The 26,274-nt window shown below is 39.3% G+C and overlaps 1 protein-coding gene across 1 annotated transcript in view; it reads left to right on the plus strand.

Moving 5' to 3' along the window:
• Positions 1-26,274, plus strand: part of GRM8 (glutamate metabotropic receptor 8) — a 727,865-nt gene that overhangs the window by 589,753 nt on the left and 111,838 nt on the right. The window contains exon 7 of the mRNA XM_024757778.1: positions 4,208-4,344. Coding sequence (XP_024613546.1) covers positions 4,208-4,344 — 137 coding nt within the window. The remainder of the gene's footprint in view (positions 1-4,207; positions 4,345-26,274) is intronic.

A 26,274-nucleotide genomic window follows, 5' to 3' on the forward strand; every position in this document is an offset into this window, starting at 1 on the left:
CCAGATTACACAGGGAACTGGCAGAGCCAGAAAGCAAACGCCAGTCCCTGAATCCCAAGCTCACAATCTTCCCCAGAACAATATTCAACAGAGCCAATGTTTTCAAATAAAATCTCCATTGAATAGGTCATTTTTACTACAAAAGCATGTTGGAGTGCTTGACATGCCTAGTAACGAAAATACAGTTTTTTCCATGCATTTCATATTGAACAGAAAATATCCAAAGTGATATATGGACTCAGAGCAGTATCTGACTAGTAAAAGTTACCTCCACCTCCGTGTTGTTTGTTTCCATTTCTCCACTAACCCACATTGATTAAAGAGTATGTAAAAAATTAGTGCACTTCAAAATTTCTGAAATAACTAAAGTCTAGGATGGAAAGAAACACAAGAAAACTTGCTGGAGCATAATTTACTATCTATATATATCTATATCTATATCTATATCTATATATATATGAATTTAGCCTAACAAAATATATTTATATTTCTTACTTGTATTGTTAGTAAACCATAGTACATTGATGGATATATCGAGACGTTTGTCATTTCAATTTTTTTTCTGGACAAAATGCCACTTAATTCTGTTTTTCAGGGTGCCCAGTTTCAGTACAAAGGGTGATCATTCAAATTTCTACTTGTTGAAATTAATAAACGACATAGCCTCTCATGGTTACTCAAGGGTGTTCTTTGTTACACAGACCACAGTACCAGGGCAGTTATTTGAGATAAGCCAATACGCAATTGAATCAGTTCTTTGTTGAAAGGGTTGAAGTAATTCAACTGCAAGCCTAGCCCAAGATCAGAAATCAGATTACTAAAACAAGTCGCAAGAGTGGTTTCTAACATCCCACTGATAACAGTGTAAAAGGGACTGATTTGGTCCCTTCATTTGTGAACATAAAAGATGAGAGCTGATAGAAATGAAGTTCATAATGCTATGAAGAAGCTGAATGTGGATTTGCTTGGAATCGTTAGTGGGTGCCTCTTTCATGCTCTACTGTAATTTATTGATTGCACACTCAATATCAAGCAGTCTTTGGTGCCGTGCCCACAAAGATAAGAAATGCACTCTGCCTTTATTAAGGAGACCACGGTCTTGTGAGGAAGGCAGAGGGTCCAACCAGTATTGAGCACGTAATAGGCTCTCAATAAATATCTGTTGAATGAATGTTTTGATCAGGAATGGGGATGGATAGTGCAAGTGTACAGAGAGCAGTGAGTGCCATGATAGAGAAGGACAGGACACGAAGAGGCACTTGGGTCCCTGCTCCAGATTTAGAAGATAAGGATCCTTATAGGTGTGCCTTTAAGACACATCTTGAAGGAATTATATACAGAAGAAAGGTTAGGATAAAGGGGGAAGTGAACTTTTAGAAAATAACATGCGAAACAGGATCGTGAGAAAGTGCATGGTGAATTTAAAGAACTGGATTTTAGGTATATTTGGCTTTGTGTTAGTAGAGGAGAGCAAGGATTAGAAAGGGTGACTCCAGAAAAGCCAAACATGCTCACTGAGAAGTTGTTATGCTCTCATATAGACCCTGGATCTCAAACACAGCACTGCCGTAAAACAATAAAGGAAATAATAGTTAATATTTATATAATGCTTACTATTTACTGAATGCTTTCTGTATATTGATTCACTTAATCCTTATATCCCTCTGAGATGGGAATTACAATTAGCCCATTTTAAAAATGAGCCAAGTGAGGGACAGACAGATCAAGTACCTCACCTGAGATCATCTATCTAATAAGTGTCAGAGCTGGGGTTTGAGTGCGATGACCTGGCCCCCAAACCCACATTTCTAGTGTATTATACTTTTATATAGTATGTATACGTTAGTATATTGCCTCTTGGTGCAAGGCCAAATTTAGTGTAACTTGCTATTAATAATTATATTGAAGTATCCAAGTTGGACAATTATGTTTGTGGTAATACAGCTCTCATTAGCTTCCTTTCCAGTATACCTTCTTGAGTTGGAGGAAAGAGATATAGAAACAGCTAGCACACTAAGAATTATATATAACTCAGAGTACATTCATGAGAATGTGTTACACAAGTGACATTCTCCTAGCCTGGGTATCATTATGGTAAAAAAGATTGGGATGCTGTTGTAGGAGATATGGAGCCATTCAGTGAGGAGTATGACAACATTGGGGAATTCAGTTAGACAAAAGTAAATAATACTTTATTCATGGAGTATATGACATCAGAATTTTGAAATGGTATGTAAATGTCAGGACTTGTTGAAGATGTTAATGTGAAATTCTTAACTGATGTGTATTTTTCCATCCAGTAATCTCTTACCCATGGAATTTCCATAATCCTTTGTCTAGGTATCACTTAAAGAATGTTTAATATCCTGTCTGTTACTCTACATTGGTATGTACTGAGCATGCATACGGCGTGAATCATCATCGTCGTCGTGTTTAATTACCACCGGCATTGTTCTTTGCAACTATTTGTTTAATTTTCATAGCGACTCTACGAGTGTTAATATTACTCCCATTTTACAGATGAGGAATCTGAGGATTTAAAAGTTAACCTGCTCACATTCACTTGGAGTTAGAAAAGGATTTGATCCGTTATAGCACGTGGGTTTCCACTTGAGTATCTGAGGAGTAGCTAAGATAGTGGTTGATTGGAGAGCTCCTATTTTTTTCTCTAATTCCCTATTTCTTTCTTGATTTATATATAAAGTCATTTCCCATGTGAACTAATAATAATAATTTAAATGCATATAGATCTTTTGGGACTTAAAAATATGTTCATCTTTATTTTTTAAGTCCCTATGTGACAAGTAAAGAAAAGAGAGTCCATAAGTTGTGAAAATAAATGCAGAAGCAAAGTGAGCATGAATGTGCAGCTCTTGACTCTCAAAACAGTGCTCTTTTCTCCATGCTGTGCTGTCTCTTGTGTCCTTAGCAGTTGTTTGCAGATACCAGGCATCTCATCAGAGACTTCACACTGCATTCAAATTTTAGGAAGATTCCAAAGAGGAATGTTTTAGACTTTTGTGATTATTGGTTTTAGTTTAAAACTCCGCAGGTAGAATAAGGAACTCATTATAAGATGGAAATATATAGAGTTGACATGTATAACTATTAGTAGTATATATTTTGGGGGAGTAAAATATAGAAAAGAGATAGCAAGAAGGGGACAGTTTCTAGTATAGCATAGAAATTAAATCTGGTATACGGTGAGAAGAAATTCAGGGAAGGGAACCTGCAGAGAGAAGATTGGCACAAAGAAAAGGGATTGATGTTAGGCGAATTTGTCAAGACAGTAAAGAGTAAGGCAAGAAGATGAAGGTGTGGGCTGTGGGCAGCCTCCAAAGGCTAGTGGAAAAAAGGAAATTCTATATAGAAAGTGAGGTCATAGATGGAACAAGAAAACATTGCGGGTAGTGATCCCTTTCTACTCTTAAAACCTGTGATTATGTAAAAGTTAATGAGAGAGAAAGTAAAAGTGAGCAGAAGCTGGTAAGAGAAAAAGATGAAAGCTTCTGGGAGAAATGGAAGGTTAGAAAAGATGACATTTCTTGTATCCTGCTGCCCCGCCAGTACTGCACTATCACAGTGAATTGAGGGAACTTTTATGATCTGAGCGGAGTTGGGACTTCCCAGCGATCACTGCCTCACCCACTGAGAGGATCCTAAACGTAGCCCACATGGATAGACTCTTGGGCAGAGGTAGCCAAAGCAGAGGCTTAGAAGAGACATTGAATACGGCAATTGCTTCAGAGTGGAGTTCAAGTCGGAATAAAGTCAAACTCTAGGGAATCTGGCTGCGACGTTCTCCTGCCACATGTTGAATTGCTGTTCATAGTTCATATTGTACAATAGCTGTTACGCTTCAAGGCGTCTACACTCTTCTCTATTAACTGCCATTCTCCGTAGCCACTATTGGCTGTCCAGCCTATCAACTTCTATTTATTTAACTGTTACGTTTGTCGCCTAACTTGGATGCTCATCATTTACTTTCTAATGTGCGTAATGAAGCACGTCTTCTTCCTGAAAGTATGTCTGGGCTTCTTTTCATGTCAGAGATATTATGCTACCAAGAATGACCTTGTATGGATTACTAGCTTCATATCTCTTACTATGCACAATATTTTTTTATCTACCATTTTTTTCTTAGGGAGAAATAAGCCCAGTGGTCTATCTCACTGAAAAGTTAACATTGTTTCCTAAACATTTATAGGTAGTGCTGGGACACCGGTCACTTTTAATGAAAATGGAGACGCTCCTGGTCGTTATGATATCTTCCAGTATCAAATAACCAACAAAAGTACAGAATACAAAATCATTGGGTACTGGACCAATCAGCTTCATCTAAAAGCAAGTATCAATATAAACTTATACTTTATGTATACTGTTCTCAAGGAGAGATGCTTTACTTTTAAGTAATATAACATTTGTTAGAATTGGTCTTCTTGTAAATAAGTTTTCAGAAAATGTATGATTTGATCCTTCTTCAACTTTAAAATGTTATGAGAAGTCTTAAATGTCTGTAGAGATATTTACTCTCTGCAGGGATTTAGTGAAAGATCTCATTTTCTTTTAAGTGACTAAATATACATTTAGGGAAACTTTATACTTTTCTGAAAGGCTCAGTTGTTCAAAGCTTTGTACAGTGTGTGTGTATGTGTGTGTTTGGGGGGAGGGGTGACAAACTGTGCCATGAATGACAAAGTCGGTGCTTAATAAGTGTGCTTCACCTTTGCCCCATCATAAGTTGAGATCTTGCAGCTACGTCTGCTGGATGGAAGTCAATCACGATCTGTACGTACATTACCTCTTTGAATCACAACATCAGAGAAAGTTAATGGACCCCAAAGAGATGTTCAGTTTTTTAACAGCCCTTAGGGCTGCCAGCTGTCCCTGTCCCCCTGGAGAGCCACGAAGGCCCAAGGCCCACAGATTTTGCAGTTCCTACAAGTGGCCACGTGAGGAGAACTTGGAGAGCGCAACTGGAAGCGAGGTCACAGGGCAGCGAGGTCGCAGGGCCTGGGGCTGGTGCCAAAGGCAGTTGGTCATCTGCCTGCCCAGTGTCATGCTGTGTCCGCCACCCCGGGCTCTGTCTCCTCCTGCTGGGACCAGGTGGGGCTGGCACGTGGGATAACAGCAGGAGGAGAAGCTCTGTCAGATGAGTCTAGCTGGCAGGCAGCCCTCCAGAGGGGCTATCCGAGGGAAGGGGTCTCTGGGGACACTGGGGGGTGCTGTCTGTTACCAGCACCCACTAATCATGAGGGGCTCCAGAGCAGAAAGCCCGTCCTGAACTTGACAGATAGGGAGGCCCGGGAAGTCACAGGGCATAGGGCAGGCAGTGGCTGCGTGAGGAGGGCACAGGAGTGGTTGGAGAAGCATCTGCTTACCACGGGGTAAGGAACCATTTCAAAATTTAACAGCCTGTGGTGCCGTATCTATGCACGCTGGCGCCTTCTGGTCTAGACAAACAAGGAGTGTGCTCTGTGGTCGCAGCTAAGGATCAGAGTTCCTTCATACATGAACATTAATGTTCATAATACATTCTCTCATACATCTGTAACATTGGACTGTTTACAGGAACTGAGTGGCCGAGGAATCACTACAGCAGCAGTGTTTCCCCTGTAGGCAGTGAGGTGCTTTTAAAATGTGTCTAATAAACCAGAAACATACTCTTCTACTGTTATATTGTTCTAATGTGTATTTCACTCTTTCCTCTAGTAAAAGTACCTCCTCTTCTTGATTCTCAAAGCTACCATAACACTGTGAGGGCTGAGTTCATTTCTTAAATGAATAATTAATTTCATTTCCTAGCTACAGCTTATCCTAGCTGGAAGGTAAACTCTTATGACATACATGAGGGTGGGGAGAGAGATTATTCTTGTCTGTGTGTGTTTTACACGTGTGTATGTGCTTTCTTGTGTTTGAACCCATTCGAAAGACATGAATTTGGTGTTTTTAATACATTTTTCACCTCTGTATGTCCAAATATAGCCCCTGAAGTGCTATGTTTATGCAGCACCAGTCACCATAGTTCTCAGAAAAGCAGCAGATAATGAGAAATAAGGAAACTAGGATATTTATGATGTATTGTCTCCGTAATGACTTCCTGATAATTGTCACAGTTCCGCTTTCAGTAATGCACAAAGACAGCTCATATTTGCAACTATGGTTGTACTTCGTAAGACCACGTATCTACACCTTACTACATGTAGCAGCCTGATGAAACCCTAGCCCTTGTCCTGCAACCCAAACTTATGGAAACAAAGCTTTGATAACTCTGTGGGTTATTGATGCCAATCTGAAAATCAATCGCTTCGTGGCAAAAGCCCTTTTGACAGTGGACCTCTGTGAAATAAAATAATTAAACACAACAAAGAAAATTTGATATGGCTTAAAATAGGGAAGCTACTTTTTATCTGACTTTTATGAATGCCAAACTGCTTACTATATTCTTATGATTAAGGATTTAAATAACAAAGTTCAATGGTTGAAAAATATGTGCATTAATATATAATATGAAGATACCTAAAATAATTATATACACAAGCACACGTACACACACGCACGCACATCTCTCTCTACATATATATTTATTATAAAACTTTATGTTGAATCTCAAGCTCTTTTATGTACATTTACGGTGCATGAAAAGTTTTATGTTTATTATTGCTCATAAAATATATCAAAACGATTTGTAAGAATTATTTCTCATGCATGACTATGATCGTGTATAACTACATAGCCATGCTAGCTTTACTGAAACAGAGAATCAACTCTCAGAAAAGAGTGAATTAGTTTGTGAAGAGAGGTCATACGTCAAGGGTTGAATTCTGAATTTTATCAGGACAAACAAAATGTTTCTCCTTGGGAACAGGACTAGTCATCTGTTTGGAGGTGGAGTGGGGGTTCCTTGGAAAGTGACAGATTTACTGAAGTTCTGCTTAGATCTCAGGCAAGGCACCAAACAAATGCTTTGCCCCAGTTTTGTCGTCTATAAAGTAGAAACATTAATAGCACCTACCTTAGATGGCTGTAATAAGAATTTAATGAAATAATACAGTAAAGCCGTTAGTCCAGGGCCTGGCCCACATGACATCCATAAACACTACCTATTATTAATCCAGTGTCTCATGGTTCTGTGTGGTCAGTGGGAGATCTGAGAATGAGTGTGGTGAGCAGAGAAGTGAAGCTTCTGTCAGAAGAGGCACTTGAGTTTGCTTTAGCAAGTTCAGAATACGTTCACTTAAAATGGGGACCATTCGTCCCTATAGCCCATTGCCTGCCTTTAATATCGGCCTTAATACTTTAGCAAATCTATCTGCACTTACAAAGTAAACTTTATTTAATGTAAGTATGTAGTTCCTTTTCCTAGATATTGTCACCTAGGTAGTTATTTTTGGATGCATTGGATGCATTCATTCTGTGCACATACTGCATGCTAAGTGTTGGGATTAGAGTGAAAATGTGAACTCTGCTGTCAGGGCGCTCGCAGACTGGAAGGATAGATGGACACTCAAACCAACAATTCTAGTGCAGTGGGGCAGGCCACAGATGAAGGTATGTCCGTGGTTTTGCACCTGCAGCCCAGAGACAGGCCCCGAATCCGGCCTGACTGCTGGCGGGAGTTGTGATGATGGCAGCGGAGGGCGCTCTTCCCCATGTACTCCATCCCTTCTTAGTCTCTTAAACCAGATTTGCAATAGATTTCACACTCTCAGTGGTAAGCATTTATCAGCCAGTTATTGGATTGAATTCGGCTTGTTTTCAAAGAGCCAGTTTTTCTGACTGAATTCAACCATAGGATAAGCTTGTACACAGAGGGCGCTTGATTATGCGTATATGAGTGCAATAAGTTTGCCCTGAATATATCTTAGTGGAGTGAAAGAAACTGTAAAAGTAGGTTATTCTTTTTTTTTTTTTCTAAAAAAAAAAAAAAAAAATCAAAAACTGTTGGAAACCTGAGGCTGAAATAACTTCCAAAATGATAACTGTGGCTCTTGTCCAAGTCAGCATTTTTTCAAATGCCTTCCTCAGAACACTGGTTCTGCAGAATTTTAAATAGCTGCTACATGTGCACACAAAGGCCCTCTGGTTAAAAAAGCTTAGGGAATGTTAGGACAACTCTTTTTGTTTTGTTTTGTTTTCCTGCAAGAATTTGGAGACCCTTTAATATACTAATGTACACCATGGCTGACTGAGACATGGGCATTGAATGTAATGTTTAATAAATTGATTTAACCATGAATCCTTTTTTATTTGAAGAACATTTTGTGGAACTAATATTCCTTGAAACTTACTGTGAAAAATGTTGGCTTAAGTTGACTCTTCCACCTCAGTTACATTTATTAACTCATTTAATCTTTGTCATATCCCTGTGAGTTAGATACTCTTAGAGTGGCCATTTTATAGAAGAGGAAACTAAGATTAACAATAAGTTACTTATTTAAGTTCACTTGGCTCGTGGAAACATAGATGAAATTCACAGGCATATATATCCTACTCCGGTGTGCCTGCTTTTAGGAATACTAAAGAAGTAGAATCAAGAAGAAGTTGGTCAACGGTTGGTTATGGGAACCAGGAAAGGTGGAGCTCGTGATGACTCTTTGAATGATTCAGTGAACAAATTCAGAAGCTATCAGGGCTGAGCTTGCAGTTCAGCTGACAAGTTATAGACACTCTTGGTGTACCCCAGAAGACAGGCAAGAAAAATTTCTTTTCCTTGAATACCAACTACTTTGCCATTCCCATAAAAACTCTATAGAACTAGTTGGCCAGTGGTGACACTTTGTACCAGTATCTGAGCGAAGCCTTGTTATAATGTCCACTGCCTGCCATAAGCTTATTAAAGTGTCACCGCTCCAGAATAGAGGCTGACACCAGTCAGCACAGTTACAGGTCTGAAATGTTTTCTCAACTAGGAATTGAGGCTTCCTATTATATCCTGGCTCCTGTTTTACAGAATCTTCTTAAAGATCAAGAGTTTTGTATGTGAAAATACTTTGTAAGCTTCAAAATGCTGTAGAATTGTTAGCTAGCTATTATTTGTGAGGGCCATAATCATTTTGTATAGAGAATAACAGCCACACAAAATCACATTTAAAAACAACACAAAACAGAATTAAAAAATCTCAACTTTGTCATTTTCCCATTTGGGAGAAGTTTTGACATATATTGAGGTAAGTATAAAATTAGTCAGAATTGGATTTGCATACATTACTACAGAACTGAACTTCTAGTATTTAGTTTCCTCTGATTTTTGCATCTTTTTTTTGGGGGGGGGTGTGTGTGTGTGTGAAGTGAAATCTTTTACCTTCCCTTCAAAAAATAACTTTTCATACCCACCTCACATAAGAATGCCCATGGAAAATTCTGGTACTATAATTGGCACAAAGAGTAGGTTCTCAGTGAATGTGGGTTGAATCTGAAAAATCCTCTCCTAGAATTGTCACTTGACCATTCGTCTCCTGGGTAACTTGAGATGGGAAGAGATAATATGTATTTTTTCTTTAAGTTTAATAATTGTCCTACAGCTGATATATAAAATCAAATACTAGAAAAATTAGATAACTGAATTAAAGCTCCAAATTAAAAATGGTAACTTTCCATGAATGTGTCTTTTTGCAGCCTTTTAGTAGGCTATATTTATTGGCATATAAAAGATAGCTGCTTTTGATAACTGGAGCCCTCACCATTCAGGAGTGCACCTCTAGAGCGTGGCAGTCATCTGCTACTGCCCCCTAGTGGCTGCCCCTAAACTGATCGGATTCTCTAAATGTTGAAGAAGAGAAATGAGCAATGTTCTGGAGCTCTGTGGCTTCCTCTGCCCTCCTCACCACCTGGCACATATACAGCTTCACCTATGGAGCAGCAGACACACTAAGCCAAGCTGTATTCCTCTCCACACCAGTTGCTCCTTCCTCATACTAACCACCCATCTCTTCTCTGCCATCCCTTCTCCTTCTCCTTTCTCTTATTCCCATTCTTTCTACAGGATGCTAAGTGGTAGCGGGATTGAGAGGCTGTACCCAGAGGGATGCAGGATTCTGGCCGAACTGTGTCCTCCTTCCCATCTCACTACTTTTCTTTCCTTAACCAAAAAATTCTTCCTATGTCAGGAATATATGCAAATACACCATTTCTTTTAGCTTCAAAGCAACCCTTTATGATGATATTGCTGTTTATATGTAACAGAAACAGTATATCTAGTTTTCTCTTTAAGGAGAAACATCTTTGTTGTCCATAATCAGGTCTATGAATGAAGGGGGCATCAGGAATCACTGAAATAAGCTTGACTGATTTACACTGAAAAGATGAGAGAAAGAAATGACTATATCTAGTAGGTCAGAATGAGCATAGAGAAAGGAGCATGGGCTGGTTTGGTGGGAGATTTTGAGAGGGAAGAAAGAAGAAAGAGAGAGTCTTTCAGGTAGGTGCAAGTTGCAAAATTTACAGAGAAAGAGAGAGAGAAATGAATGCTTGAGATCAAGAGACCATCCATGGAAGAAAAGCTTGCTCAGGAGGGATGCAAATGATTTTAAGAAATTGTGCTTGGTTAGATGAGTTACATAGAGATTCATCCTTTGGAATTACTGAGAAACTTCAGTGAATATTTAAGTTGGTTCCAAATTATTATTTGGGTATTTAGTCACTATGCTGTAGTGTCGTGAGGCAGTGAGTTTTCTGTGGTTATACTATTTCAGCGTAAAGTGTCACACCTAGTGTTTTTTTGGAGTGCGTCATCACCTAGAATGTAGGTTAGAGTGAAAATCTCAGTGTTTTACAGTGTGGAAATTTTATAGAAATTTCTAGATGACTAGATGTTGTCTGTGGTTGTCCCTGGAATACTATACCAGATCTGGAAGGAAACTTTAGCTACTACTCTGAGATTAATATAATGGTTTGGGATGATAATCTATTTGGCTTCTATTACTTTTTAAAAAAAATTAGTACTGAGTGAATTCACTAAATTGAGACAGCGTAGGACATTCCTTTACATACTGCAGATTAGAAATTAGCTTTTTAACCTTACCTCCTAAGATAACAAATATCTTAAGAAATGAGGGACCATTCAGAATGGAGGTCTGGCGGTAAATGACAATTGAGTGGGATGGATGTCCCATCCATCAGTGATCCTGCATATCTACTCTTTCAAGACAATGTTTTCATATCATTTAAAGCTCATAAAATTCAAATTACTTGTTGTCTCTGGGTGTTATATCTCCATGGGGTTCGCTTTGGGCAAACTGGTTTCCTTTCAAGTCCCTAGTGATATATTTTAGGTTATGAATTTTCCATTTATTTTTATCTTTCAACCTATGAGCCTCTGTTTTCTAGGCATTTATTAAAAATCTTGTCTGTTGGTTACAGCTCCCTTTGCATTTTGTGTAATTACATAGTCTCTAATGACTTGATTCTTTCTTACGCATCTAGACTTTTTCTACAGAGGGGTCCAAGGGATGGCCAGCAAATTAATGAGCCCACTTCCCAACCTAGATCAGCAGTGTCAATGTGGTTTTGAAAGTAACCTCATGAAATGTTATCTCACTTGTGAGGGGGGAAATTACCTATTAATTGTGTAGATTTAGAAAAGAAGCGGCAGACAGAATCTGGCCATAACTTATGCTGCCAACATTCCAAATATATGTTCTTAAGGCAAGATTTTGTTGGGATATTTATGAATGAATATAGGAATTAACTGGACACTGACTTTCCAGGAAGAGTTCTGGATTGTGTTTTTGCTTTTTCACATCCTGGTAAAAAGGAAGTGTTGTCATGGTAACTCTTATGGGTGGGAGTTGTTGGGGAGAATGTCAGAGAAAGCTCCTTACATTTTTTTTTTTCATTTATTTTTTTTATGCAGCAGGTTCTTATTAGTTATCTATTTTATACATATTAGTGTATATATGTCAATCCCAATCTCCCAAGCTCCTTAAGTTTTTAATAGCTTTATAATTTAACATCAGTGCTAAAGAAAGGTATTTTTCACGAGCTGTTCAACCTTCCAATATATGGGTAATAGGAATAGCTCTACTAAATTAATGATTGTTACCACTTACAAAAACTTCTTCAGAGATTTCTAGTCCTTGTCAGTGGGCAGGTTGCTTCCTAGGAGTGTAGGAGATACTTTGAATTTCTAGTTTATTTTATATTCATACAATGAAGTTGGCTATTACAGCTGCAGTAGCTCAATGCTTTGAGCCCTGAAGTTATAATTCAAGAAATATCCTATCTGACAGATGTCTAGGACTCCATGCTTACTGATGCAAGGATCTTTCGTCCAACACTATTCTATACTGTGTCCCAGTGAGGGAGTGCAGGTGAACTGAAATCAAATACAAAATGACTGAAGGCCAGAAAATATGAATATATGATGTAAAAAAGTGACATGTAGCAAAGTACTAATTGAGAAGAAATGAGATGAGAAAGAAGCAGCTAGCAACCAAAAGTAATATCAAGTTACTTTAGGAACCAAGGAGATTAGGAAAATGTGATGCAGTCTAGAGCCAGGGAAGGGTTAAGAGGAAAATCGGAATGTTCTGCTCTTGAAATCCAAGTGAATACACAATACACTCACACTTCAGGTGACTGTAGAGAGAGAAAATTTTGTCCTATGGGGGTAGGTTGTTCTTGGAGCTCTGATTGAAAACTCTAAGTATATTTAAGGACTGGAATTTGAAAAAGGATAACTTGTAAGATTGATATTGTCTAGATTGAAAACCTGGCAGACCTGAGATTGATTTGTGTGCCTGTAATTTGCCTTTCTGTATTCAGCTTAGAGTCCTAACACTTTGCAGCCAATAATAGAGTAGATATTCCTTTCTGAATGGAAGAGACTGCATTTTGGGATAACTTACGTTGTTGGGGGGTGTGGAAGACACACTTTATACACATTACCAGGAGAAACCACTTGGCCCCTTCCATCCTCACGGTCACAGCAGAGCTGACTGACACTAGCTAAGAAAATCTTCCTCCTTATGAGTTCTCCACCTGATTTCATTGAAATTTTGGTGACAAATATTAATACTACCTGAGAAGTACTGGTCTGTCAGGATTTGATTGGCAGCTCTGATCTGAATACAAAGTGTCCCTTTCTTCTTGAAAGAAGAATAAAATTTAAAATAAAATTGTTTCAGCATTTTTGTTTCCTTTTGAGGAAGTTCAGTATATCTCGGGACAGAAATTTCTCTACTTGGAGCCTGTCATGGTTGTAAATATCCAAGTTGGAAAGTACCTCTCTGCAAACAATATCTACTTGGCACTTTTGCCAGCTTCATTGTAGGGAGCAAATCAGGGAAACATTTGCTTTTGACTATGTTATGTTAAGACACAAGGCAAAGCACCGAGCTGATCTCCCTATGCTATGTGGCTGCTTCCCACTAGCTATCTATTTTACATTTGGTAGTGTATACATGTCCATGCCACTCTTTCACTTCGTCCCAGCTTACCCTTCCCCCTCCCCGTGTCCTCAAGTCCATTCTCTATGTCTGCGTCTTTATTTCTGTCCTACCTCTAGATCAGCTCAGTGCTCTGTGACCACCTAGAGGGGTGGGATAGGGAGGGTGGGAGGGAGACGCAAGAGGGAGGAGATATGGGGATATATGTATATGTATAGCTGATTCACTTTGTTATAAAGCAGAAACTAACACACCATTGTAAAGCAATTATGCTCCAATAAAGATGTTAAAAAAAAAAAGAAAGACACAAAACAAAACTAGATTAAGAAACTCCTCTTTGATGGCCCACTGTTTTGAGAGAAGAAATAACATTTCCCTTATTAGATACTTGTGACTCTTTCGTGTGTTCTTTTGCAGCAGCTAGACTTTGGGGAAATAAATTTTAAAAGAATGATTTTAAGAAGTATGATAGTGTGACGTTTTGAAGAATCATGAGTATGGGGCTGGATCATTCATGTTTAGCAGTGAATTTGCAAAGACATTGTTCTCTGGTTTCTCTTCAGAGATTACAAGCCTTGATTTGCTCTTACTTCTTGATTTCCCTTTCAATACTATCAGCCTTGACAGTGATTTTACACTTACTTAGCCTGTTTCATTCTAGCCAGCCTGTTTCATACTAGTCATGACTTTTGTCATGATTTCCAACTGATTAAAGAGCTACAAACAGTTGTCCTGATATTGAAGCCACCAGAGACTCCAGCGTGACCCTTTTTAAAATTTAATTTTCATGTTTTAAAAATCCTATGGAAGGATAGTTCCATGTACTTTTTTTAACCTGGTTGACATTTTTAACTTTAGGGTAGACGTTATTAACTGAAATAACGGAAAGCACTGTACATTTTAATAATAATTTACAGCAGACAGCAAATTGATGATCTGCAAATAAATTTAGGAGACTAATAATTTACCCCAAGTTCTGCCGTTTTTAGAGTCTTCTAAAATTTGAAATTATGTGAAGTTAAAATAATAGTCTGCAGTGAGACAAGAGACAGAGAGGGAAGGCCATGCAGTTTTTGTGGAGGAGTGTAAACCAGAGAAACATATATTTTGTCAGCCAATCAGATAACCCTAAATTGTTTGTTTTTTAAGATTGACATCAGCTCTGAATCACCTATGTTAATAGAAAAGAATTTTAAAATTAAAAAAAATGAATCATCTAGAAATATTCTATTTTTTAATATACCTTTTTTCTTTACTATCAGTGTAAATGTGAATGTATTTGATATCATGAAATTCACAAAACTTTAAACAGAGTAATAAATTCATGGAAAGGTCTGAGTCAAGAGACGACACAAAGTTTTGAAGCTTCCCTCCTTTTTTGCCTTCTACTCGTATCTGATCTGTTCTTCGTTCCAATTTTGAGACCCTCAATCTCATCTAAAACAACAGCCAAATTTCTTCCTTTATTGCTATTATAACTGGGTTTATTAAATAAGTTTAATTTATAGGGGGAACAAATAAAACATTGCGAGCACGTCCAAAGGAGGGCCTTTGGAGTGTGGAGTTCTGGAGTTTGGAGGTAGGGCCCTGGGTGAGGGTGTGTGGGTGGGGTTTAGGCCCAGCGCGGTTGGAGGGGGTCTCCGAGGAGGTCTCTGAGTGTAGAGGTAGGGCCCAGGGTGGGGTATAGGGGCGGGGCTCGGGCCCTGGGCGACAGCAGGGAGGTTCCGAGGGCAGAGAATTAGGCCTGGGAGCCCAACAGACTCCCTGGTGCCTAAGTGGACAGGGAAAGCGTTGGCCGCCGTTCACTTCCATTCCTCCGTTTCACCCCCCACGGGCTCCCCCAGGGTCTCCCCCATCCCTTTTGGACCCCTAAATGTGGGTGGGTCCCACTGGGTGTTGGAACACCTCCCCTCCCCCAGCCACCCCTCAGGGGTGCCGGTCCTGGAGGTCCGGCCTTTATTTTTGCTCCCCCTTCTCTCCCTCCCGCTCCCTCAGGACCCGCATGGCTAGAGGGGGCCTAGGTGGGCAGAGGATCAGGCCAGGGATCTCAGCAGGTTCCTGGGGGCCCAACTGGGCAGGGGAAACCTGGCCACACTCCCTTTTGATCCTCTGCCCGCCCAGTGGTTCCCCAATTTCCCCCTTCGGGCGTGGGATTCCTTCCCTCCCCCAGCCACCCCTCAGGGACGCCAGTCCCGTCCTGCCTCCACTTCTCCTCCGCCTTCACTCCCCGCACGCCCCACGTCCTACCCGGTCGCTGGGTGTTCCTCCCGTGTCCTTAGGTGTCCGTGGTCCCCCTCCGGCGCCTGGTAGGTGCCCTAGTTGTGCGGAGACACAAATTCCACGTCCTCCTAGTCCGCCATCTTGACTCTGCTCCTACATGTTAATTTTTAAGGGAGTAAATCCTAAAGGTTCTCATCACAGGAAAAAATATTTTTCTCTTTAATTTTGTATCTATATGAGATGATAGACTTTCACTAAACTTACTGTGATAATCACTTCATGATGTATGTAAGTCAAATCATTATGCTGTACACCTTAAACTTTTTCAGTGCTTGTATGTCAATGATATCTCAACAAAACTGGAAGAAAAATTCGCGAATAAATAAATAAGGGAATGGAGGCCGTCAGTCCAACTGACTGCAGTTTAGAAGTCCAGTATTTTATCTTCCAATCTACTCTTTGAAATGGATATTGGATAATATGTACGTCTTCACTGGGTTTATTTATTTATTTTTTTGAGATGCATATTTTTCTCCTCTAACGTATAAATGTATTAAATACTACTCAAGGATTTTCTAACGTTAAACCTTTTGAAAAGTAGGAATAAACTCTCTTGGTCTGGAAAAGCAACTCTTTTTGCATTCTCTAGGAGCTGTTCCCCAGCTGAAAGGCAAAAAAGAGCTTCTCCCCACTGTGCATATGGTGACCTGCCATGCTAAAGGAAACTTTTTTTAAAGAAAGCTTTTTTAAACCGTTTTTTCCTTAATTTCTATTTTTTTTTCTTGTTTTCTTTTAATTTGTATTAATTTATTTGTTTTTGTATTTTGGCCGTCCTGTGCGGCATGCAGGATGGTTCCCTGATCAGGGATCGAACCCGGGCCTCCACACGGAAAGCACCAAATCCCAACCACTAGGCTACCAGGGAACTCCCTAAAGAAAACATTTCTTACTCCAGCTCTCATCTTTTTCTAGTAAGAATCAGATGGGATAGTATTCTTTTTTTTTTTTTTTTCTTTTTTTGGCTGTGTTGGGTCTTCGTTGCTGCAGGTGGGCTTTCTGTAGTTGTGGCGAGGGGGGGCTACTCTTCCTTGTGGTGCGTGGGCTTCTCATTGCGGTGGCTTCTCTTGTTGAGGAGCATGGGCTCTAGACTCACAGGCTCAGTAGTTGTGGCGCATGGGCTTAGTTGCTTTGTGGCATGTGGGATCTTCCTGGACCAGGAATCGAACCTGTGTCCCCTGCATCAGCAGGTGGATTCTAAACCACTGCACCACCAGGGAAGTCCCAACTACATTTTCTTTAATTTGCTTTTTTTTATATCAGAAAAAAAGAGAGAGAGAGAAAATTTCCAACTAAACTGGATATCAAGAGTTGTATGTTTTAGAACTTTAGGGTTCAATTTATCATGCTTTCAAAAGTTTGCACAAGGCATACAACAAAGGCCCTCTTTCTGAGTGGGCCTAGTAATTTACCCTAGGGGCAAAAAAAGAAAAAAAAAAAACCCTCCATTATTGCTTTTATTAGCGCCTGAATATTAGCCCCCAGTTTTTATTTTATACTGTGTGGGCTCAGGTAACCCTATTGGTTTCCTTTAGTATGTTTAATTAATATTGCCTGAGCAGCAGATTTACGTGCCCTGTCTTATATTACCAGGCAGGGGAAGCATTCCCTAGTGAGACATAATGTCTTTCCTGATAGGGATAGAATAGGATAGTTATACAGGTAGTTGTAGAAGTCCCAATAAGGGACTATACATAGGGAGGGAAACCTAGGAAACTTTGGAAGACCACTGTAAGTTAATAATCACTCAAGAAAGCTATTGGAAAGTTGTGGAAGGAAGCAGCCTTGCTTAACTATAAAGCCATAAATAAAAGCACGAGCTATGTCCAAGGCCATTAGGTGGAAGAAAAATGTCACCACCTTTCTACTGATTATCCTAGTTTGACCTCATAGGGTCAGACACTCTCCGGCCTGATACGAAGGAGGAACTAGTGATGTAAGCCTCATGTCTACTCGAGGAAGGCGAACTTTTCCCCTCCCCCTTTCCTTTGACTATAAAATTGTATAGTCAGAGCTCCCTCGCCTGCCTACGTGCATCTCTTACAAGTGTCCTATATTAATAAATCTACTTCTTGCCTAAAGTAAATAAATAAATAAATAAAAAATAAAACCTTGCTTACTTCTTTTCCTGTTCTTCAGAAAAGTTGAGTGCAGATTCCATAGCTTTCTGATAATTTTTTGGCTATCAAAATGAATCCAGCATCATTTAGGGATGCAGTCTCACATATCCTATTCAAAGCTCTACCCCTTACACCCCCAGTGTAGACTAGAGCTGTTATTTCTGCCAGCTGAAGTGTGAGTGAGGGATTGTGGGCAGGGATGGGTGGGGGGAGGTATCCAAGGCTGGTGCTCTCGTTTCCAACATCTTATTTCCCTCTCTCTCCAGCTGGTGGGTGGCAGGGAGGAGCGATAGGTGAGACTACGTTCACCTGGAGGCTTGTCAGTAGTGGGGAAATATCTTTGACCTCACTCTGGTTCAGTCTAGCGCCATCTGCTGGTGACCATGACTGACAGGTGGTTTCCAAATCAGTAGTTGGTTTGATTCTCTTTGAGTTGAGTTCAGCTTCATCCTCACAATCTCCTTTGATGAGAAACCCTTCAGAAAACAGCAGCCATACTATCCCTTGGCCCTTTCTGTTGATCAAAATCTCCAATCAAAGCTCTTTGACTAGGAGAGATGTCTCATTGCTTGACTCAGAGGCTGCTAGAAAAGCCTGCATACAGTACCTGCTTGTTACCTAACTTCTGTGTTTTTCACATAAAGGTGGAGCCATATGAACTACTACTAAATCCTCTTTCCCATCTCCAAGGTCCTGGAAGCCACCCACTATCACTAAATATAACCATAATCATCACACTTTTAACTTTGGACTGGATGAGGCACTTTACTGTTGTCATATTTTGTCCCATTGGTTCAGGCTCCTCTAGCAAGTCTCCAGGTTTGTGAACTCTCTAGCAATAAGCACTCTCTCTGTTGACGTACAGCCTCATACATGTGAGGACATATATCACAAGATTCTTAACAACTATCTCACCATCCTTCTCTCTAACGGTAGCCCCAACATCCACCCAGAACATCTTTTCGTGCAGATATCAGTGGTCTCTGCTAGTGGTTTGGTTGGAGAATCCTCATTCTGAGGAAGGAAGCCAGTAGCCTCTGCCGTGAATATTGCCCTTTTAATAAGGCTGGTGAGCATCAGATGGATGCCTTTGGATGGATGCCCTCCCCATCAATTTTCTCCATATGTGGGTGAGAGGTGGGGGTTAGGGTGGGATGGGGGGATGCATCCTCGAAGTGGGGAGCTTCTAAAGCATCTTGTTTGGCCATCAGGATAGCTCACTGACTCCTTGCTAGAATGTAAATCCAAGCAGTTTGGGGGCAGCTCTTCTTAGACCTTTCAGCTTTGGGTTTCTACTTAGATTTCAGGGTCAAGGAAAAAGTCCCACTCAACATTCTGTTACACTATGATTTCTTAGTATTTTCAGGGGCAGCATGAGAAGCAATGAGTGTTGCTGGCAAAATATGCTTGTCTTAACTTCATAGGGCAAGCAGCAGGTCTGATATTATAAACAGGGGACTTAAGAATGGTTCAAAATATCAAGAATTTTAAAATGCCATTGATGTCATAATTAACTGAGGGTGGATTATAATGCCTGTGGTTTATCACATTCGAATGCCTGTGGATTCTTCAGGGTTGAATGCCCTGCAGTATAACAAGGGGAAGTACATACAAGTACCAATAGGGCTGAGTGATTGCCACATTCTTTATAATGGACTTTAAAGCTTAAAAACATCATATCCAGATACTGTACAATGGGAAGTACAGAGGTTTTTTTTTTACTTAAAATTTAATTAATTAATTAATTTATTTTACAGTACATCCTTGTTGGTTATCTATTTTACACAGTGGTGTGTACATTTCAATCCCAAACTCCCAATCTATCCCTCCCCTCTTCCTTCCCCTCAGTAACCTTAAGTTCAGTCTCTAAGTCTGTGAGTCTGTTGTACTGACACATTTTGAGTAATAATTGTTAGCCACTTACTTAACCATACATTCCTTTATTAATTCTTTGTTTTAGCCATCTTTTTGACATTTAGATCTCACTTAGTTAAAGCTTTTGTTTATTTTTAAGGTAAGCTATGCCTAAATTTCAACTGCTAATTTAGATTCTTAAATTATGTCCCACATTGAAACTGCTTATGTAGTTTACATTAACAGTATTTCTTCAACATTAAACACTTGGTATTAGATTTATTTGGATTTAACTCAATACAGTAAATATCCCTCATACCAGGACACCCTGGTCAATTAAGACTCAAAAAACAGATTAGAAGGCTAACCAGTCATTACTAGTCACCCATGGTAGGCAGTTCAAGAAAAATTGGAAGTGAGCACATTCCTTTTGCCTTAAGAAAATGAGTCTTGGTGATACCTTTGACATAAATGTAATCTTTTCCCATTTCTCTTTATCAAAAGTTTCATTCCCAAATACTCCTTTATAAAATGTCAGCCAGCAAAAGTTTTATATAAAGTTGATTTCTAGTATTGAAACTCCATTTTCTTACAACTCACATTAAGGAGAGGACTTGGAGAAGCTCACATAACTTCACAGACTACTACTGTAATTAAATTAAACACAAGATTGTCACTCATTAGTGTATTTTGTTAATGTTCCTATTTAGCCAGCTTAGTAAATGCACATTTTATTGATCTTCATTGAATAGCTGTACCTTCCTCATCCTATTCCTAAATGCCATCAATCTCAGAATTGTTTAATCCTATCTCCAAAGCTGGAATGCTAATACTTCAAAATGGTACTTGCAGAATTATTGCTTCTTTAGAGTATTTTTGGTCTTCTTGAAGAAGCCTGTTATAGAAAGTAATCTATTTACCATATCAGATTTAACTACTCATCACACTGTGTTCTTATCCAAAAAGGACATATATTGACCGGTAAATTTCATCTGTGGTGTTTTTTGTTTTTGTTTTGTTTTGTTTTTACATTGTACTCTTTGGTATTTTGCTGGTTCATTTCATTTCTATGCAGAGATTTCTACTTATTTATTTGACTAATTTATAAGTAACAGTGGAAGGCTGACTAAAAGTATTTCCTCCTGCTGTTCAAAATCTCAAGATGTAAACAAACATCTTTCTAAAATTTATGAACCAAGAATACAGTAGTTTTTACCTAATTTTTCTCTATTCCTTGTTACCTTTCCATCAAATAGATCAATGTTATTTCTGGGTTGTTTAAACCAGATGGAATATTAGCAATTCATTAAATTAGAAGCCTTGCTAATAACTTGACTTTTAGTTAAAAATCAATGATTTAGGGACTTCCCTGGTGGTCCAGTGGTAGAGAATCTGCCTTACAATGCAGGGGACATGGGTTTGATCCCTGGTCAGGGAACTAAAATCCCACATGCTGCGGGGCAACTAAGCCCGTGTGCCACAACTACTGAGCTCGCGAGCCTCAACTAGAGCCTGTGTGCTGCAAACTACAGAGCCCATGTGCTCTGGAACCTGCGCACCACAACTACAGAGCCCATGCGCCCTGAAGCCCCACAACTAGAGAAGAGAAAACCCGCATGTCACAACTAGAGAGAAGCCTGCACACTGCAACAAAAGATCCCACATGCCTCAACAAAGACCCTGCGTGCAGCAACTAAGACCCCATGCAGCCAAAAATAAATAAAATAAATAAATCTTTTAAAAAAATCAATGATTTACATAATCACTAATATAGACTAAAAATTATATGGGTTTGAAAAGTTCACTGTCCAACATTTTTATGTTCTTTCACCTGAAATAGAAGTTCAGGGGTGCCTTTAAATAAAATGAAGTAACGGCAACACAGGTAGGATATGTGTTGCGGCTGATACATAAGTAGAGATTAGCCTTCTCCTCTGACAATGCAGCTTTCTATCTTTGGGTTAGATTTCAAGTGGCATTGCATTTGTTGCTCCAGCTTCCTCAGATCATAAAATGATCATGTCTGTTGACGCAATTACAGATGGTGCTATTCAAGATCGGAGAGTGATTGAAGAGAATTTCAAAGAGAAAATCTAACAGATCCAGTTGCAAATGGACACACATGTCACTTCCAGAGGCATTACACTCACTACTCGTACACTGAGCCTACACAACAGGGAAAAATAAGATTGGAATTTTCAGTTCCAATTTAAAATAATGGTTTCCATTCATACCATGTGGGGCCCTGCAATTCCCAATTTATCCTCAGATAATCCTGTACAGTAGGGAGAATTCACCAAATCAATTGAGCATTTTTTAGTTCTGATTCTAAACACACCCCCCCACCCCGCCTTGCCTCGTTATATGTTGTTAGGCCATGTAAATGGCATTTAAGAAGGAACTGAGTCACAAGACAGCTTGATCCATTCAAGAATTATCCAGCATAACAGTAACTGAGATGGAGTTTGAATCTTGTTAAAGTTGAAATTCTTCAATTAGTGTTGGAATTACTTGTAACTGATACTTCCTTCAAGATCAGCACTGGACTTATTTTGCTCTTCCAGCTATCTGTGGCCCATTCCCTTGTGCGCAGTGCAAGTTACTCACAGCAAGTACACACCACGATTTGCTCTGGCAAAACACAAAGAAGGCTGCCTTGCATCAGGGCTAGGCCCTCTTCACTAAGTGGCAATAGGGCATCTGAGCCTGGCGTTGTCACAAATGTTAGTTTTTCTACTTACTTCCTGTCCTTGTAGCACTGGATCCTGAATATTACCCAGTCTCACTCTAGTACAGCTGCCTTGGTCCTGTCTTAAGATTGCAGTTTTCTTCTTAAAAATATCCTACAGGGACTTCCCTGGTCGCGCAGTGGTTAAGAATCTGCCTGCCGATGCAGGGGACATGGGTTCAATCCCTGGTCCAGGAAGATCCCACATGCTGCAGAGCAATTAAGCCCATGCCCCACAACTACTGAGCCTGCATTCAGGAGCCCGCGAGCCACAACTACTTAGCCTGCATACCACAGCGACTGAAGCCCGCACACCTAGAGCCTGTGCTCCACAGCAAGAGAAGTCACCGCAGTGAGAAGCCTGCACACTGCAACGAAGAGTAGACCCCACTCGCTGCAACTAGAGAAAGCCCGTGGGCAGCAACGAAGATGCAATGCAGCCAAAAATAATAAATAAAATAAATAAATTTATTTTTAAAAAATCCTACAGAGAAGGAAATCATCAGCAAGGCACTGGCGAGGTCTGCTGTGCCTGCAGTTCGTCCAGAGATAGTGGACCAGTGAATGTCACAGGAAAGGATACTTGATCCCTATTTTGGGGAGCAGCCTACCTGCAAGCAGCTCATTTTTCAGGGCAAGAGCAGAGCTCTATTTTGCCTTTTTCTTTGTGTTTCTAATTTATGCTGTCCTCTAACCCCTCTCTCCAAACCAATACTTATTATTATATCCATATTTTTTCATGTGTCTTTACGGCTTCTAGATAAAACTAGAGATACCAATGAAGGGGCTTCCCTGGTGATGCAGTGGTTAAGAATCTGCCTGCCAATGCAGGGGACATGGGTTTGAACCCTGGTTGGGGAAAATCCCAGATGCCACGGAGCAACTAAGCCCGTGAGCCACAACTACTGAGCCCATGTGCCACAACTACTGAGCCTGCTCTCTAGAGCCTGTGCTCCGCAACAAGAGAAGCCACCACAATGAGAAGCCCGCGCACCACAACAAAGAGTAGCCCCCGCTCTCCGCAACTAGAGAAAGCCCGCACACAACGACAAAGACCCAATGCAGCCAAAAATAAATAAATGTTTAAAAATAATAAATAAAGATACCAATGAAGAAGGCTTGGCATTTATGTGTGATTCGAGAAAGAAACTAAGGACAATGCAACAGAAATAACACTCTCTTTAGAGATAAAATATTTTTTTGGAACAAAAAGCACATTTCATTTATAGTCTTTTTTTGTATCTTTTTTTTTTAATAGTCTCAAGCATGATTGATGCATACAAGGCTGGAGTTTCCCTCTGAAAATGAGGAAAGGCTTCTAACTAAAATTTGTAAAAGCATGTACCATTGTTTTTCAAGAGAACTGCTTCTCCATTATAACTTTAGCTTCATTGTCATCCCAGAGCCCTATTTTGAAGTTTTACAATATAGGTGCCAATCTGAAAACCACAAAACAATAACTTTAACTGTTTGCCTGACTTTGAAAACTGAAATTATTGAAACATGTCTCTGCTTTCCTGAGTAATTTTATTTCATGGATACAAAGTGTTTTGTCTCTCACTCAAGTAACTTTAGACAAAGTGGGATATTTCTCCAACTGTATGTATCTAACCTCAAAATAATTTGTTATTTGGGGAAGTAAGGACAAGACAGCACAAGCTGGTTTTTTTCGGTATTTCAGAGATGAGAGTATGCTCACTTTTCAACCAGAATGTGTTTGGTGTTTTGTAGACAGAGCCATTGTACTTTATTTTAGTATTCTGAGATAGACTTTTCCTCGGCATGTCCTTTTACAGCAAATAAAATTACTTTTCATGGGAATTACCAAATTTTAAGCAGAGAGGATTCAAACGTAGTGTTCAAAGTGGAATTCATTCTGAGACCATTTGTATTCTATCCTTATTTTACACCTGGAGGAAAAAAATATCCGGGCATTTACAGCCATACAAATAAACAAACATCAAACATAAAAACAAAACAAAGCTATAAAAGCCGAACAACAGTAACAAAATGCTAGTAGAGCCTTCATTTAATAATCTGAAGTATCACATATCAGAAACCCTCAGAATAATTTGCCTTGAAGTTAGTACAATAATCAATTATAATACTTAGAAAAACAATTGTACATATAAACAATGAATCAATCATTTGAACAGCTGACAAGATTATGGAATAGAGCAAGTTTGTGATAACTTATTTCCAATAATTAATGGATATAGTCCTACAGAGTAGTTTATGTGTGACAAGACAGGGATTCTGGTTCAGAGCTGTTCTCTGCATTTTGTAAACTGGTAGTAGTAAAGTAAGGGAAATCTAGACAGACCCTGCTGCATTCTGCCGAGCTCTTAATCCAAGCTATGAAGAGCATCTCATGCCTGAGCAATTCATCTGGAGCTCCTTTCGTCATTTGCCTACTTTGCTTCTTCACATCTAGTTGTGGATACCCTGTGTGCAACGTGGCATGGTGTCACGGGATTAGGCTGTAAATTGTAGCTTAGTCTGCCCTATTCACATGGACCAGGTTAAGCTTCCCATGAATCTATCAAGAAGATAAATTGCATCTGTGTTGTTCTACTGGTGTTTCTGTTCTAAGTAATTTTGTTTATGTTTTGTTTTTAAGTGTTTCCTTGAGTTTGGAGATCATAATTTATCCTAACTGCTCTCACCCCTTCATTTTGAGTTGTAGGCAACACATTCTTCATTTTCATGATGCTCTTCTGAAAATAAGAGCAATCTATGTCCACAAATTGAAATCTCAAGTTTCAATTTATTCTTTTCTTCTTACATTTATTCTATTATTCTCCAAACAAGAAATAGAGAATTGTTTAAGAATGTCAAATATTAACTGGGTTGTTCTTAAACTATTATAAACAAAGTTACATAGTTTAGTGCCTTGGAAAATAACACATGGGACTATAAAGAGGAGGACTGAAAACATCAGAAAAGAAACACTCATAAAAAATTTTAATTAAATGTTCTATTCTGATTTCCTTTTAAAAGCAGAAAACTATTTTTAGCTTATGTCATATCAATGTGCTTTGTCTTTTTCTCATTCTTTTCTCCCATGCCATTCTTTTGTTTGGTTTATTCTTTAGTGGTCTCTCCAAAACTTAACTTTACATGTTTTGATTTTTGTCTTCAAAATTTTGGGGTATTCTTGAGTCTGAGTCCGGATTACTAGGTTGGAGTGGATGTATTAGAGAGTTCATGTCAGGCTTTGGGAGAAAGACACAGTCTATCTGTGGAAAGCAAAGTACTTCATTGAGATTCATTCATTCATTCATGTGATAAATTCACTATTTCAGAATTAGTTTTGGTCAAATGAAATATTGTTTCAGGGAGTACAAGGTAACATTTTAATAGTCCACATCCATTTTTGACAAATGAAATGACAAAAAGGATATTTTTTAGAGCTACATCACCAGCTTAACAGGCATACAGAGATCTCTGAATAATAGAAGCCATTCAGTATTAAGTAAAAACATCATTGTGCTTATTTAATATCACCAAAAAGAAAACAGCACATAGAATATGTCAATCACACAGTAATGAAACTACAGCAGTGATATACCAGAGTTATACCTTTTCTGGAGAAAACTTTTATACAGAGAATAGAACATTTGGGTTTTTTCCCTAAATAATTTATATGTTGTTTCTTGTAGTTATTTTAGAGTAGGAAATAGAAAATAGAGTATCTCATTCAAGTAGCAAGTAGGGGAGATGTCAGGTGTATTTTGGGAAGAGAAATAGCAGCAGTCACAATGACAGGTAGAGGAAGTAGATAAGTGAAGAGAAGGGGGTCGGTGGTGGTTGTTGAGTACGATGCTTACCGTGCTATCAGACTTACCCTGTTCTAGGACATTTGTATGGACTCATCCACTGAGTCCTCAAAAAATCATTTGAAGTA

Source organism: Neophocaena asiaeorientalis, unplaced genomic scaffold, assembly GCF_003031525.2.
Source record: "Neophocaena asiaeorientalis asiaeorientalis breed wild unplaced genomic scaffold, Neophocaena_asiaeorientalis_V1.1 scaffold116, whole genome shotgun sequence".
Taxonomy (NCBI): domain Eukaryota; kingdom Metazoa; phylum Chordata; class Mammalia; order Artiodactyla; family Phocoenidae; genus Neophocaena; species Neophocaena asiaeorientalis.